The sequence below is a fragment of the Pristiophorus japonicus genome, chromosome 22, assembly GCF_044704955.1.
Source record: "Pristiophorus japonicus isolate sPriJap1 chromosome 22, sPriJap1.hap1, whole genome shotgun sequence".
Taxonomy (NCBI): domain Eukaryota; kingdom Metazoa; phylum Chordata; class Chondrichthyes; family Pristiophoridae; genus Pristiophorus; species Pristiophorus japonicus.
In genome coordinates this window covers 64933043-64950128 of record NC_091998.1, presented here as the reverse complement: position 1 = coordinate 64950128, position 17086 = coordinate 64933043, and the positions used below count along the sequence as shown (strand labels likewise).

At 49.6% G+C, this 17086-nt stretch overlaps 1 protein-coding gene across 3 annotated transcripts in view; it reads right to left on the bottom strand.

Annotated features, from left to right (window-relative positions):
* The window catches only part of dock5 (dedicator of cytokinesis 5), a 193476-nt gene that overhangs the window by 29960 nt on the left and 146430 nt on the right, over nucleotides 1-17086 (bottom strand). For 2 of the 3 annotated variants that reach the window (XM_070866296.1, XM_070866298.1), the window contains 6 exons: nucleotides 15783-15931; nucleotides 14248-14333; nucleotides 9333-9489; nucleotides 4815-4855; nucleotides 926-1016; nucleotides 564-683 (listed from right to left, as the gene is read on the bottom strand). In XM_070866296.1, the coding sequence (XP_070722397.1) occupies nucleotides 564-683; nucleotides 926-1016; nucleotides 4815-4855; nucleotides 9333-9489; nucleotides 14248-14333; nucleotides 15783-15931 (644 nt within the window). The remainder of the gene's footprint in view (nucleotides 1-563; nucleotides 684-925; nucleotides 1017-4814; nucleotides 4856-9332; nucleotides 9490-14247; nucleotides 14334-15782; nucleotides 15932-17086) is intronic. The other variant, XM_070866297.1, reaches the window with a different exon arrangement.

The window sequence follows — 17086 nt, the reverse complement described above, 5'->3', positions numbered from 1 at the left end:
GGTGGGGATTGAGTGACGCAGGAAGTGCTGGGGATTTTGTGTGAGGAAATATTGGGGGTCACTGTGTGAGATCACGGGGTCACCGGGGTCACGGTGTGAGGGGTTGGAGGGGTCACCATGTGAGGGGGTCGAGTGGTCACAGGGGTCACGGTTTGAGAGGGTCGAGGAGTCACCGTGTGAGGGGGTCACAAGGTCACGGTGTGGGGGGTCGAGTGGTTACGGGGGTCATGGTGTGAGGTGGTCACAGGGGTCACCGTGTGAGGGGGGTCAAGGGGTCACCATGTGAGGGGGTCACAAGGTCACGGTGTGGGGGGTCGGGGGTCACAGGGGTCACGGTGTGAGGGGGTAGTGGGGTCACTGTGTGAGGGGGTCGAGTGGTCACAGGGGTCATGGTGTGAAGGGGGGGTCGAGTGGTCACAGGGGTCATGGTGTGAAGGGGGGGTCGAGTGGTCACAGGAGTCACCGTGTGAGGGGGTCATGGTGTGAGGGGGTCGAGGGGTCACAGGGGTCATGGTGTGAGGGGGTCGAGGGGTCATGGGGGTCGCAGTGTGTGCTGCACAGACCTTGCCCTTGTCGCAGTAATGGATGATTTCTTGGTACAGCTTCTCTTTGAGCTCGCGGTTGGTCAGCGCCCGGTAATCCTCTCTGTGGATCAGATGAGAGGCACAGCACTGGTCCGACCACTGTGGGAGCAACGCAAAGATTCAAAAAAAATTTGACATGTGAGAGTCTCTGAAATTCCTCAGTGTTACTGAAGAAAAAAGAAAAGAAATGGTTCTTGTCGAATCAGTGGAGTTTTATTCGAGCGAAAACTGTAGGATCCTCGTCAGACCGCATGTTAAACTGCAGGGAGACAATCCCTCCCGTGACTAGCATAGGACACGCCCCGTATAGGCTCCGGGGGCTCATTAAAAATGTCTCTTACCTGCAGAAGCTCTGCGTGCAGTAGCAGGGTATAAGCCGCCTCGGTATAATTCTCACAGTCCCGATGCAGATCACGCAGTTTATAGAGGTACCTGACAGTGACAACACAGGTCACAGGTTAAACCAGCAAACTTGCAGCCTCCAAACACTGTCTGATTCTGGCCACTAACATCTGTCAATCTCCTGCCTTATTACATTGCGCTTCGCTTCCTATACTGGTCTCTGAGCTGGATTCCTCACCCCAACCCCCTCGCATCCCCTGGTCTCCTATCCCCCCCCCTCTCCCATCCCTCCCTCTCCCATCCCTCCCTCTCCCATCGCCCTCCTCTCCCATCGCCCTCCTCTCCCATCCCTCCCTCTCCCATCCCTCAGTCTCCTATCACCCCAATCCTCTCCCATCGCCCCCTCCTCCCTCCCATCCCCCTTTCCCAACCCCACCCTCTCCAATCTCCCCAGTCTCTTTCCCCCCTCCACTCTCTCACCCTGTCTCCCATCCCCCACCTCTCTTATCCCCCCCCACTCTCTCACCCTGTCTCCCATCTCCCGCCTCTCCCATCCAGCTCCACAAGGTCCAATCTGCACAATTCTCATCCTCGCTTTCAAATGTTGGAATTCCCTCCCAAAATCCATCAGCTTTGCTGAATTTTCCCCATCACCGAACAATCACCTCAAAGACTACCCCTGCCCGAACCTTCTCCCTTTCCCTTCCTGCGCAGGACCCACTGTCTCCCCTCGGGAGTGTGGAACACAGAAAGGCCGGCATTTATTGCACATCCCAGCTGCCCTGAGAAGGTGGGGATATGGGGACAGGCTGGTAAAGTGGAGCCGAGGTACAGAGGGACCTGGGAGTGCTTATCCACAGATCCCTGAAAGTAGCAGGCCAGGTGGATAAGGTGGTTAAGAAGGCATACGGAATGCTTGACTTTATTGGCCAAGGCATAGAATATAAGAGCAGGGAGGTTATGCTTGAACTATATAATACTCTGGTTAGGCCACAACTGGAGTACTGCGTGCAGTTCTGGTCACCACATTACAGGAAGGACGTGATTGCACTGGAGAGGGTGCAGAGGAGATTTACTAGGATGCTGCCTGGAATCTTAGCTATGAGGACAGTTTGGATAGACTGGGTTTGTTCTCGTTGGAACAGAGGAGGCTGGGTGGAGACCTCACTGAGGTGTATAACATTTTGAGGGGCCTGGAATTAGTGGATAGTAAGGGTCTATTTCCATTGGTGGAGGGGTCTATTACGAGGGGGCATAGTTTTAAGGTGGTTGATGGAAGGTTCAGAGGGGATTTGAGGGGGGACTTCTTTACGCAGAGGGTTGTGGGGGTCTGGAACTCGCTGCCTGGAAGAGTGGTGGATGCAGAAACCCTCACCACTTTTAAAAGGTGCTTGGATGTGCACTTGAAGTGCAGTAACCTGCAGGGTTACCGATCTAGAGCTGGTAAGTGGGATTAGACTGGATAACCTCTTGTTGGCTGGTACAGATACGACGGTAAGTACCGCAGGGAATCGAATATGGCCAGGTCATTTTTTTCCCCAATTGGCCTGGGTTTTTATCTGGTTTTTTGCCTCTTCCAGGAGATCACGTGGCTCCGGTTGGGGTGGAGTGTAGAATGTTTCAGTATAAGGGGTGTCGCAGTTATGTGGGGCGGACTGGTTGGGCTGGGTGCTCTTTGCCTTGCCGTCATCGTTCAAAGATTTAGATGTAACCTTCAGGGCTGCTGACCGAGGGCCGTGCGGCTCTTTGTCGGCCGGCGCGGACACGATGGGCCGGAATGGCCTCCTTGTACATAAGAACATAAGAATTAGGAACAGGAGTAGGCCATCTAGCCCCTCGAGCCTGCTCCGCCATTCAACAAGATCATGGCTGATCTGGCCGTGGACTCAGCTCCACTTACCCGCCCGCTCCCCATAACCCTTAATTCCCTTATTGGTTAAAAATCTATCTATCTGTGACTTGAATACATTCAATGAGCTAGCCTCAACTGCTTCCTTGGGCAGAGAATTCCACAGATTCACAACCCTCTGGGAGAAGAAATTCCTTCTCAACTCGGTTTTAAATTGGCTCCCCCGTATTTTGAGGCTGTGCCCCCTAGTTCTAGTCTCCCCGACCAGTGGAAACAACCTCTCTGCCTCTATCTTGTCTATCCCTTTCATTATTTTAAATGTTTCTATAAGATCACCCCTCATCCTTCTGAACTCCAACGAGTAAAGACCCAGTCTACTCAATCTATCATCATAAGGTAACCCCCTCATCTCCGGAATCAGCCTAGTGAATCGTCTCTGTACCCCCTCCAAAGCTAGTATATCCTTCCTTAAGTAAGGTGACCAAAACTGCACGCAGTACTCCAGGTGCGGCCTCACCAATACCCTGTACAGTTGCAGCAGGACCTCCCTGCTTTTGTACTCCATCCCTCTCGCAATGAAGGCCAACATTCCATTCGCCTTCCTGATTACCTGCTGCACCTGCAAACTAACTTTTTGGGATTCATGCACAAGGACCCCCAGGTCCCTCTGCACCGCAGCATGTTGTAATTTCTCCCCATTCAAATAATAATCCCTTTTACTGTTTTTTTTCCCCCAAGGTGGATGACCTCACACTTTCCGACATTGTATTCCATCTGCCAAACCTTAGCCCATTTGCTTAACCTATTTAAATCTCTTTGCAGCCTTTCTGTGTCCTCTACACAACCCGCTTTCCCACTAATCTTTGTGTCATCTGCAAATTTTGTTACACTACACTCTGTCCCCTCTTCCAGGTCATCTATGTATATTGTAAACAGTTGTGGTCCCAGCACCGATCCCTGTGGCACACCACTAACCACCGATTTCCAACCCGAAAAGGACCCATTTATCCCGACTCTCTGCTTTCTGTTAGCTAGCCAATTCTCTATCCAAGATAATACATTTCCTGTGACTCCGCGCACCTTTATCTTCTGCAGTAACCTTTTGTGTGGCACCTTATCGAATGCTTTTTGAAAATCTAAATACACCACATCCATCGGTACACCGCTATCCACCATGCTCGTTATATCCTCAAAGAATTCCAGTAAATTAGTTAAACATGATTTCCCCTTCATGAATCCATGCTGTGTCTGCTTGATTGCACTATTCCTATCTAGATGTCCCGCTATTTCTTCCTTAATGATAGTTTCAAGCATTTTCCCCACTACAGATGTTAAACTAACCGGCCTATAGTTACCTGCCTTTTATCTGCCCCCTTTTTTAAACAGAGGCGTTACATTAGCTGCTTTCCAATCCGATGGTACCTCCCCAGAGTCCAGAGAATTTTGGTAGATTATAACGAATGCATCTGCTATAACTTCCGCCATCTCTTTTAATACCCTGGGATGCATTTCATCAGGACCAGGGGACTTGTCTACCTTGAGTCCCATTAGCCTGTCCAGCACTACCCCCCTAGTGATAGTGATGGTCTCAAGGTCCTCCCTTCCCACATTCCCGTGACCAGCAATTTTTGGCATTGTTTTTGTGTCTTCCACTGTGAAGACCGAAGCAAAATAATTGTTTAAGGTCTCAGCCATTTCCACATTTCCCATTACTAAATCCCCCTACTCATCTTCTAAAGGACCAACATTTACTTTAGTCACTCTTTTCCGTTTTATATGTCTGTTTTATATGTCTGTAAAAGCTTTACAGATATATAAAATGCGCTGTAAATTTCTATGTTTCTATGACCTTAGTGAATGGCGGAGCAGGCTTGAAGGGCCGAATGGCCTACACCTGCTCCTATTTCTTATGTTCTTATGTAAAATAATGTACAGGGGAATTGTAAATCAATACTTTAGCCGGTGCAAAGAACACACCTTGTACGATTTGCAGACTCATACCCTTCCTGGAAATACGGAGGATATTAACCCCTTCCTACCTGATGTAAATATCCTCTCGCTTCTTCTCTTTGTAGAAGGTCTGGAGGGGGGAAAATTGAAGGGAAGAGTTTAGTTTCACCTCTCCATTGCCTCCCCAATATAGGATTACACGGGATATACGGCACAGAAACAGGCCATTCGGCCCAACCAGTCCATGCCGGTGTTTATGCCTCACTCGAGCCTCCTCCCGTCTTTCCTCATCTAAATCTATCAGCATAACCCTCTATTCCCTTCTCCCCCATATACTTGTCCAGCCTCCCCTTAAATACATCGATACTATTCGCTTCAACCCCTCCCTGTGGCAGCGAGTTCCACATTCTCACCACTCTCTGGGTAAAGAAGTTTCTTCTGAATTCCCCATTGGATATCTCGGTGACTATCTTATATTGATGGCCTCTAGTTATGCTCTTCCCCACAAGTGGAAACATTCTCTCTGTATCCACTCTATCAAAACCGTTCAACCGTTTCTCTTTCCCCAAGCTGTCGGCTCCTTGCGGGGTGGGGTTCGACAGGCACCGACCACCCTCTGGCCTCCTCCCTGTGTCAGCCTGGCAGACTCTTTGTTTTGTTCTTCCCCGGGATGTGGGAGCGTTGCTGGCAGGGCTGGCATTTATCACCCAGCCCTCATTACAACGGAAACCACTAGCGTGTACTTCAGTGGGCAGTTAACAGTCATGGGCGTGGGACTGGAGTCACCTATAGGCCCAGAGCAGGTAAGGGCGGCAGGTTTCTTTCCCTCAAAGAACATCAGTGAACCAGTTGGTTTTTATGACAATCCAACAGTGCCGTGGTCACTTTTACCGATACCGGTTGTACCTCCCCAGTCCGAGATTCTTTGGTCCGGCAACGTCCCTGATCCGGCATCATTCCCAGTGGGGGGGTCGCGACCCACGCTCTTCATGGAGGGTCCCTTGCAGTTGTTGACGGAGGGTCCTGTTGTTGTTGACGGAGGGTCCCGCGCAGTTGTTGACGGAGGGTCCCGTTGTTGTTGATGGAGGGTCCCTCGCAGTTGTTGACGGAGGGTCCCGCGCTGTTGTTGACAGAGGGTCCCGCGCTGTTGTTGACGGAGGGTCCCGCGCTTTTGTTGACGGAGGGTCCCGCGCTGTTGTTGACGGAGGGTCCCGCGCTGTTGTTGACGGAGGGTCCCGCGCTGTTGTTGATGGAGGGTCCCACGCTGTTGTTGACGGAGGGTCCCGCGCTGTTGTTGAAGGAGGGTCCCGCGCTGTTGTTGACGGAGGGTCCCGCTTTTGTTGACGGAGGGTCCCGCGCTGTTGTTGACGGAGGGTCCCGCGCTGTTGTTGACGGAGGGTCCCGCGCTGTTGTTGACGGAGGGTCCCGCGCTGTTGTTGACGGAGGGTCCCGCGCTGTTGTTGATGGAGGGTCCCGCGCTGTTGTTGACGGAGGGTCCCGCTGTTTAGGGAGGTAAGCAACGCAATGCTGCGCAGTATCTTTCTATGCACGCATGCGCAAATCCAGCTTCAGGGTGGGGACACCACTTTGTCAGGAAACGATCAGCAAAGCAGAGCGGAGAAGGAGCGAGGTCGGAGGCCTTCAGGGGCCCCGAGCGCTGTCATCAGGACTCGGCAAGTCGAGGATCGGCGGGGCCTCCCGTGGTCCGGAATATTCTCTGGTCCGGCAGCGGTCAGGTCCCGAGGTGCCGGACTGGATAGGTCGAATTGTACCAGCTTTTTATATATTTTTTTTTTACTGAATTTCAATTCTGAAACTACCCCGGTGTGACTTGAACTCTTGCTCTCTGGATCGTTTGGCAGAAATTCGGCTGCGTCTCTGTTGCGGCGTTAGCCTGGGCAGGGCGGTAAATCTAGCTGCAAAATTCACCAGCTGGGCCCCGAGTGTGGTTCAGAGCGCTAAGGGAGGTGTTCCACACCTGGCTCAGGGCGCTGGGCTGACTGAGCAAGGGGAAATCCCGAGCTAAACAGCCGGCCTCGAAGCGTCATCAGAGAGGCTTCAGGAGGAAAAATAAGGTCGACTTTCCTTCCCTCCCTGAGGCCGCGACAGCTCGGACCGCCCGCTGTCCCAGGCGGTCCCACCAGGGGGGCGCTATGGAGCAGGCGAGTTTCAAAGTTCGAGCCGGTGTCGCAACTGTTACACGCAGGCTCGCCTCTCCGTGGCGCCCGCAAGACCCGGCACCGAGTGTCCCGGCGGGTCACTGGAAGGTGGCCACTCGCCCGGAAGTGCTTACCGTCACCATTACCGCCCCTCCCCCGGCGCGAACGGGGCGGCAATGGACTGAAAATCCAGCCCTAGGAGTTCAGGCCTCAGGATTGCTTGTCCGTAACATAACCGCTACACTGCTGTCCCGCAGATGTGGAAGGCCATCATGTCAGAGCCCGATCCTGCTCACAGAGCTGATGGCCGCAGGTTCAACATTGTTTACAACCCTACCAAATATTCCCAAATTCCCACAAAGCCAGAGGAACGTAAACCTTTAAGTTAAATGGTGCATTTACCGAATTACCATTAACCGAATGAATTCTGGTCAGAACAAGTTTTGTACTTTACAGTCAAAATATTACAAATCAGATTTTAATAGAAAATCTCACGGCTGTGCGTTTCACTTTGTTACTGGGAGAAGACCATCTCCCTGCTTCTCTTGCTGCTGTAACTTGTTCAACCTGAGCCCTGCTCCCTCAGTAAACTGGACCAGATACTGACCCGCCTCTCAGTGAAACAATGCTTTCTTCCATCTCACACCAATCTAGCCCTTACTTGTGTTCGCTCGGTGTGTTTTCTAACAGATCCCCTGAGTCCTGAGCTTGAAGACCAAGCTTTGCGTCACCTGGATTAATATCGCCCCGTGTGGCTTGGTGTCAAAATTTACGCTCCTGTGTAACGCCGTGGGATGTTTGACCACGTTAAATGGGCTACATAGATGCAGATTGCTGTTTTTGCACCAGCTCTGCTTTGAAAGGCAAATCTTTGCTCCCAATGTTTCAAAATTGGACAAATGACCAAGTGCTCCCCTCCCCCCCCCACCCCCGAATTATTTTTATAAATTCATTCACGGGATGTGGGCGTCGTTGGCGAGGTCGCTGTTTATTGCCCATCCCTAATTGCATTCGGGAAGGTGGTGGTGAGTCGCCTTCTTGAACCGCTGCAGTCCATCTTCCCTGTAGCGGCTTGGTACAATGGAGTGTCTCGCTGGGCCATTTCAGAGGGTGGGTAAGAGTTAACCACATTGCTGATCTGGAGTCACATATCGGCCAGACCCGTTCAGGGCAGCAGATTTCCTTCCAGAAGGGGTTTTACCAACACCAGGTAGTTTCATATCATCATTTCTGATATTATTCCAGATTTATTTAATTAACTGATTTTAAATTCCCCAGCTGCCGTGGCGGGATTTAAACTCATGTCTCCGGATCGTTCGTCTAGGCCTAGGGATTATAAGTCCAGTAACATAACCACTATGCTACCATACCCGTCATTTTTTTTGTCCACTTCTAATCAGCAATTTGAAGCTTTGGACCTGGAATTCACAAAAGATAAATTAATCCGAACTTCACAGTACCAAAATCCAGCATTGCTAAAACCTCCTGGACGTGGATTCCCCGACAAAAACTAAAACACTTTTCTTCTTCTGAACCAAGTTATCAAGCAGGAAGAAGTTATGATTTTAGTTGGCCATTTTTAGTAGCTCGCCCTCTCCTCAAACCCACCTGCTGGCTTGTCCCTGTCTGCACCGTGTGCCAGAGTGTACAGCCACTGCCTGAACCCTTCCCAGCTCCGGAGACAAGGCCCAGTGGAAACTAATGTGTGGGCCATGTTTCACCCGCTGTAACCGTTGGTTACCAGATATCTCCAGGGCTGGCAGATCAAGACCAAAACCAATCATAGAATGAGGCAGCATAGCAGGAGGCCATTCGGCCCATCATGTCTACTCTCTGATTGGATCGCTCTGTCAGTCCCACTCCCCCCGCTCTTTCCCCATAGCTCTGCAAAAATTTTCCTTTTCAAGTATTTATCCAATTCCCTGTTTGAAAGTTACTATTGAATCTGCTCCCACTGCCCTTTCAGGCAGCGCGTTCCCGATCACAACTCGCTGCATAACAAAATTCTCCTCATCCCACCCCTGATTCTTCTGTCAATTAGCCTATATCTGTGTCCTCTGGTTACTGACCCTTCTCCAAATTTACTCTATCAAAACACTTCATGATTTTGAACCCCTCTGTCAAATCTTCTCTTAAGCTTCTCTGCTCTAAGGCGAACAATCCCAGTCTATCCACAGGACTGAAGTCCCTTATCTCTCCCTGGGACCATTCCAGTAAATCTCCTCTGCACCCTCTCCAAGGCCTTGATATCCTTCCTAAAGTGTGGGGCCCAGAATTGGCCACAATACTGCCGCTGAGGCCTAACCACTGTTTCAGAAAAGTTCAGCATAACTTCCTTGCTTTTGTACTTTGCAGGGCCTTTATGCAAGAAGCAGGAGAATGGATACTGCTCTTAAACCGTTACTGAATGGCATTATTTCCGGAAGCTCTTAGCTTGCTAACACTCACCAGCACGTTGACAGTGCAGCTCATCTGGTTCTCCTTGCTCTCATCGTGCATGATGGTCCTGTAATCCAGAAGGTTTTCCAACAGGCTGGTGACCAGCAGCACAAAGGCCTCCCCAGAGGCCGCAAGGTACTTGTGTTTCCTGCAGTGCTCCAACAGGCTGCAGAAAGGGCGAACGGTTAACATGAGGTCAGAGGTCAAAGGTCAACAGCGAACATTTGCCGTTTGCCCCCGCTCCCCCTCCCATTCCAGTCGATGTCTCCTGCCGAGGTTCTAGGCCGACATTGTGTGCAATACTGAGCGAATGCTGCATTGCCAGCGGTGCCACCTCTACCTGTTCATGTAATACCCTCATCATCATCATAGGTGGTCCCTCGAAGTAAGGATGACTTGCTTCCACGCCAATGAAGGACCTACTATTCAATGTTTCAATGAAGGACCTAATATTCCAGGTTCCGAACTACATCCTGAAGGGTGGAAGATGCCTGTGGGTGGATTGTTTTAACGTGGGGTGACCGTTGCACACCAGCCACCACACGGGCTTGACAGAGCTAGGTCTTGGTCCAGTGGCAAGGGTTAACCAGGTCGACTGGAGACCTGCTCTGCTGCACGGACCTAGTGCGCGCACATATCGCAGTGTGGGCTGGGCCCGTGCTGTCCCTGGGCCCTCGCCTCTCCCGGGCCTGGAACTCACGCCTCTCCTGGGCCCCGGTCACAGATGGTGGAGGAAAAGTAAGCACGTAATACCATGCCACTTGTCGAAGCAGAACAGGGAGATTTTCTGGGCGACCTGGCCAATATTCATCCCTCAACCAACAGCACCAGAACACAGTAACTGGCCATTCGTCTCATTGGCTGTCTGTGGGATCTTGCTGCCACATTTCCTACACAACAGTGACTGCTTTGAAACTACCTCATTGGCTTTGAGGCGCTTTGGGACGTCCTGAGAACATGAAAGGCGCTATAGAAATGCAACTTTAACCTTTGTTTTATTTATTATTCCACAGTTGCCATCAGCCCTCTGGTACCTGCCCAAATATCCCACTGGTGATGTGCGAGCTTGGGCAGTAACTGTTGGCTGATTATTCAACTGCAGAAGCCATCACTAAACCTCACTCTCACCAGAGGGGTCAGTCTCGCTCCTATCCTCACCCGATGCCAGCACTGGCACGCTTCCCAGCCGGGGTGAATGAATAGTTATCAGGAGCAGGAACGCTGGCTGATTTTTCCCCTTCCTTTGCCCAAATGGCCGATCCCGTTCTAGAGCCCCGATTACCAACTTGACAGCGGTTCGTTCAGAAGCCGCCCGACCCCTGCGTAGGTTTCTGGTCATGTGCAGAAATACACTGGTCGAGTATGTTCAAGGCCGAGAGCGATAGATTTTTGGACTCAGGGGGAATCAAGGGATATGTGGATCGGGCGGAAAAGTGGAAGATCAGCCATGATCTGATTGAATGGCGGAGTAGGCTCGAGGGGCCAAATGGCCTACTCCTGCTCCTAATTCTTGTGTTCTTATCTTAATCAGGGGTTTCCTCCTTGGCAGCTCCTGCGATCAGAATGGGCTCTGGCTCTGGGTTATTTGCTGGAGGGAACGAGCATGCAGTACCCTTTAATGCCAATAGATGTCATGAGAGTGCTTCTTTTGCAAAGCATATTTAAGTGACACTGTGGGACTAATAATACCTTTGTTTGGCCCATGGTGTAAAATGAATAACATCAAATTAGCTGGCCATTATGAGCCCCGATTTAGATTAAAAAAAGACTTGCATTTATACAGCGTCTTTCATGACCACCAGACATCCCAAATGCATATAGATTGGGCTAACCAAACTGGTAGCAATACGGTGGAGGAGGATTTCCTGTAGTGTACAAGGGATGGTTTTCTATTCCAATACGTCGAGGAACCAACTAGTGAGCTGGCCATCCTAGACTGCATGCTGTGTAGCGAGAGAGGATTAATTAGCAATTTTGTTGTGCGAGGCCCCCTGGGAAAGAGTGACCATAATATGGTAGAATTCTTCATGAAGATGGAAAGTGACACAGTTAATTCAGAGTCTAGAGTCCTGAACTTAAAGAAAGGTAACTTCGATGATATGAGACGTGAATTGGCTAGGATAGACTGGCAAATGATACTTAAAGGGTTGACGGTGGATAGGCAATGGCAGACATTTAAAGATCACATGAATTAACTTCAACAATTGTACATCCCTGTCTGGCGTAAAAATAAAATGGGGAAGATGGCTCAACTGTGGCTAACAAGGGAAATTAGGGATAGTGTTAAATCCAAGGAAGAGGCATATAAATTGGCCTGTAAAAGCAGCAAACCTGAGGACTGGGAGAAATATAGAATTCAGCAGAGGAGGACAAAAAATTTAATTAGGAGGGGGAAAATAGAGTATGAGAGTAAGCTTGCTGGGAACATAAAACTGACTGCAAAAGCTTCTATAGATTGTGAAGAGAAAAAGATTAGTGAAGACAAATGTAAGTCCCTTGTAGTAGAGTCAGGTGAATTTATAATAGGGAACAAAGAAGTGGCAGACCACTTGAACAAATACTTCTGTTCTGTCTTCACGAAGGAAGACCCAAATAAACTTCCGGAAATACTAGGGGACCGAGGGTCTAGCGAGGAGGAGGAACTGAAGGAAATCCTTATTAGTCAGGAAATTGTGTTAGGGAAATTGATGGGATTGATGGCCGATAAATCCCCGGGGCCTGATAGTCTACATCCCAGAGTACTTAAGAAAGTGGCCTAGAAATAGTGGATGCAGTGGTGGCCATTTTCCACTCTATAGACTCTGGATCAGTTTCCATGGACTGGAGGGTAGCTAATGAAACCCCACTTTTTAAAACAGGAGAGAGAAAACAGGGAATTATAGACCAGTTAGCCTGACATCGGTAATGGGGAAAATGTTGGAATCAATTATTAAAGATGTAATAGCAGCGCATTTGGAAAGCAGTGACAAGATCGGTCCTTTATGAAAGGGAAATCATGCTTGACAAATCTTCTAGAATTTTTTGAGGATGTAACTAGTAGAGTGGACAAGGGAGAACCAGTGGATGTGGTGTATTTGGACTTTCAAAAGACTTTTGACAAGGTCCCACACAAGAGATTAGTGTGCAAAATTAAAACACATGATATTGGGGGTAATGTGCTGACATGGATAGAGAACTGGTTGGCAGACAGTAAGCAAAGAGTAGGAATAAACGGGTCCTTTTCAGAATGGCAGGCAGTGACTAGTGGGGTACCGCAAGGTTCTGTGCTGGGGCCCAGCTATTTACAATATATATTAATGATTTAGACGAAGGAATTGAGTGTAATATCTGCAAGTTTGCAGATGACACTAAGCTGGGTGGCAGTGTGAGCTGTGAGGAGGATGTTAAGAGGTTACAGAGTGACTTGGACAGATTGGGTGAGTGGACAAATGCATGGCAAATGCAGTATAATGTGGATAAGTGTGAGGTTATCCACTTTGGTGGCAAAAACAGGAAGGCAGAATAATATCTGAATGATGACAGATTAGGAAAAGGGGAGGTGCAACGAGACCTGGGTGTCATGGTACATCAGTCATTGAAGGTTGGCATGCAGGTACAGCAGGCGGTGAAGGTGGCAAATGGCATGTTGGCCTTCATAGCTAGGGGATTTGAGTATAGGAGCAGGGAGGTCTTACTGCAGTTGTACAGGGCCTTGGTGAGGTCACACCTTGAAAACTGTGTTCAGTTTTGGTCTCCTAATCTGAGGAAGGACATTCTTGCTATTGAGGGAGTGCAGCGAAGGTTCACCCGACTGATTCCCGGGATGGTAGGACTGACATATGAAGAAAGACTGTATCGACTAGGCTTATATTCATTGGAATTTAGAAGAATGAGAGGGGATCTCATAGAAACGTATAAAATTCTGACGGGATTGGACAGGTTAGATACAGGAAGAATGTTCCAGATGTTGGGGAAGTCCAGAACTACTAGACACAGTCTAAGGATAAGGGGTAAGCCATTTAGGACCGAGATGAGGAGAAACTTCTTCACTCAGAGAATTGTGAACCTGTGGAATTCTCTACCACAGAAAGTTGTTGAGGCCAGTTCATTAGATATATTCAAAAGGGAGTTAGATGTGGCCCTTATGGCCAAAGGGATCAAGGGGTATGGAGCGAAAGCAGGAATGGGATACTGAAGTTGCAAAAATGATCAGCCATGGTCATATTGAATGGCGGTGCAGGCTCAAAGGGCCAAATGGCCTGCTCCTGCACCTATATTCTATGTTTCTATGTTTTCAGCTGATGAAGTACTTGTCGGAGTGTAGTCACTGTTGTAATGTAGGAAACGCAGCAGCCAATTTGTGCACAGCAAGCTCCCACAAACAGCAATGTGATAATGGCCATGTAATTTGTTTTAGTGATGTTGAAGGATAAATATTGGCCCCAGGACACTCGGGACAACTCCCCTGCTCTTCTTCAAAATAGTGCCGTGGGATCTTTTACGTCCACCTGAGAGAGCAGACGAGGCCTCGATTTAAAGTCTCATCCGAACGACGGCACCTCCGACAGTGCAGCACTCCCTCAGTACTGCCCCTCCGACAGTGCGCCGCTCCCTCAGCAGTGCCCCTCAGCACTGCCCCTCCGACAGTGCGGGGCTCCCTCTGCACTGCACTGGCGTATCCGCCTGGATTCTGCGCTCAAGTCCTGGAGCAGTTCTTGATCTGAAGACTGGAGCCAAGCTAACCCTTGGACAGACGTTCCACCATAAACACCGAAAGCACGGGGAACTTAGCTGTTCCTACGTACAACGCCGGCACATTGACAGTCAACTTTCCTTAAAATGAGATGCTGATTTAACGTTCAGTTATCTTGTAACTCGCACAAGACGGCCACACGTGTGACGTACGAAACCCCAAGAGGAAGAATACACTATGTTCAACACTTACGTTTTCTCCAGGAGGATTTTGTACTGCTCGTCCCCGCTCCCTCCTTCAACTTCCTGGTCCAGTTTAGTGATGAGCTCGTTCTCGAACTGAAAAAGAAGCTCTCTCTGATCAATGTTGCGTGGCCATTTCTGCAGGATGTTTACAAAACCCTCATCATCAGGGCCTTCCTTTCTGGAGCCTTTTCTCCTGCTTAAGCCAGAGAATCGAGCTGGGCATTATTCCACCCTCACCCAGTGGCCATGTGTGCTCCTGGACAGTGACTGTCATGGGCTATTTTCTCATGGAGGGCATCACTATTGAGCCTGATCCCGTCCTCCCCTGAGTTTGGGTCTCCTAACCTAAGGAAGGATGTACTTGCGATTGAGGGAGTGCAGCAAAGGTTCACCAGACTGATTCCTGGGATGGGGCATTGTCCTATGAGGAGAGATTGAGTAGACTGGGCCGATATTCTCCAGAATTTAGAAGAGTGAGAGGTGATCTCATTGAAACTTACACAATCCTTACAGGGTTTGACAGGGTAGATGCTGAGAAGTTGTTCCCCCGGGCTGGGGAGTCTAGAACCAGGGGGTCACAGTCTCAGGATAAGGGCTCGGCCATTTAGGACTGAGATGAGGAGAAACTTCTTCTCTCAGAGGGCGGTGAATCTTTGGAATTCTCTGCCCCAGAGGGCTGTGGAGGCTCAGTCTTTGAGTATATTCAAGACAGAGATCGATAGATTTTGGGATATTACGGGAATCAAGGGATATGGGGACAGTGCAGGAAAGTGGAGTTGAGGTCGAAGATCAGCCATGATCGTATTAAATGGCGGAGCAGGCTCGAGGGGCCGAATGGCCGACTCCTGCTCCTAATTCTTATGTTCTTATGACACCATTCCACTTCACTAAACCTGGAGCAAAAACTGCCGTCAATTTATTCCTCCCTCGCCCAAGGGTTGAAATTGGGTTGTGGAAGGCCCAGCATCGATGGTAAGCTGCATCCACGCCCCGGCCTAAACTGAGTCGGCTCTTTGGCAGAGGTGCCAAGAGACGACGCTGCGCTGGATATCGCCACCCGCGTGGTGACATCATCCAGCGTGTAACGCCGCTTTGACGTCTCTGTCGTGACATTTTCTTTGTATGGCGGCCGTACAGCCTGGAAAAAAGTGGTGGTTAAAGAGCGGTTCTCGGGCGGAATTGGCCAGAGAGCAAGGTAAGATTTTCTCTTTATTTATTTATTTCTGCATGTTTTTATTAGTTTTAAGAGTGGGGGAAGTGTGTGTGTGGATCGGAGAAGTTCTGGTTAGTTTTTTTCTAGCATGGTGGCAGCCTCCCGATGTGAATTCAGTCGGCCCCCTGAGCTCCTGCCCGAGGGCGAGTGAGCAACGTCACCTTTCCGCGCTGCTCTCTCATCTTTGGGAGTTAAAACTAAGTTTAGCAATTTGAGGCTGCACCCAACGTCCATCGCTAAAGTCAGCACCCAGGCAGTGACACCACCTCAAAAAAACGGCCACAACCAGCCTCGACCCCTCAGTGCTCTCTTCTCGTTCCGCGTCTTACCGTGTGGAAACATCTGTTGACACTGTATTCGCACTGCATCATGTCAAAGAAGATGGGAATCGTAGCCCGCCTGAGGTCTGGTTCAGGAACCAGCGTCATCTCCAAGATTGGTCCCACCATCCCTGGGATGAACTTTATCTTGTGAGGACCTGGAACACAATAAAAACCATTCGACAGTCATCGCGGGATTGCAGTTGATGCTCCAAAGGAACATGCGACCTTTGACTTGTGCGGCTGTCATGGGAACAGAGGGCAAGGGGCCCATCGTAATGCTGTAAAACGGAGGGAATGGGAAGCGGTATGTTACATTAGAATTCTAAATCTGAAGGAGAGTTGGGTCCAACATGAAGGGCAGTAAGTTGATTTTGTTTTGTACGGTGCAAGAGGCAGGTTGTGGACACAGATTATCATTTCGAAGAAATTGTTCATAAGTTCACAGGAAGTCAAACTGTGTGATTACACTTCAAAAGAAATGGACCAAATTCTGATCCAAACACAGATCTCTGATGATACTGTGCCCTTCTCCCGGTCTATTGAAGTGCAATGAAAGAAAGACTTGCATTTCTATAGCGCCTTTCACAACCACCGGTTGTCCCAAGTGTTTACAGCCAATGAAGTACTTTTTGAAGTGTAGTCACTGTTGTAATGTGGAAAACGCAGCAGCCAATTTGCGCACAGCAAGCTCCCACACACAGCAATGTGATAATGACCAGATAACCTGTTTTTGTTATGTTGATTGAGGGATAAATACTGGCCCCAGGACACCGGGGATAACTCCCCTGCTCTTCTTCGAAATAGTGCCAGGGGATCTTTTACATCCACACGAGAGAGCAGATGGGGCCCCCCTCAGTTTAATGACTCCTCAAAAAGACGGCACCTCCGACAGTGCAGCACGATAAGGGAGTGAAGGGTTCTGGGGAGCGGGCAGGGAAGTGGAGCTGAGCCCAAGATCAGATCAGCCATGATCTTATTGAATGGCGGGCCAGGCTCGAGGGGCCAAATGGCCGACTCCTGCTCCCATTTCTTAGGTTATCTTCCCTCAGTACTGCACTGGAGCATCAGCCTAGATGTCTGTGCTCAATTCTCAGGAGCCCATGACCTTCTGACTCAGAGGCAAGAGAGGGTGCTACCCACTGAGTCACAACTGACAACAATGGCCCAATTGGATGGGGTCCAAATTCTAATGGAGGCCATCCAATTCACAACACACAGCACCAAAACGGCTAAGAATCTCAATGGGCTTCTCCACATTCACTGCCATGGTAGATAGATCCAATGGACAGAAGCAACCCTTTCATTCCCAT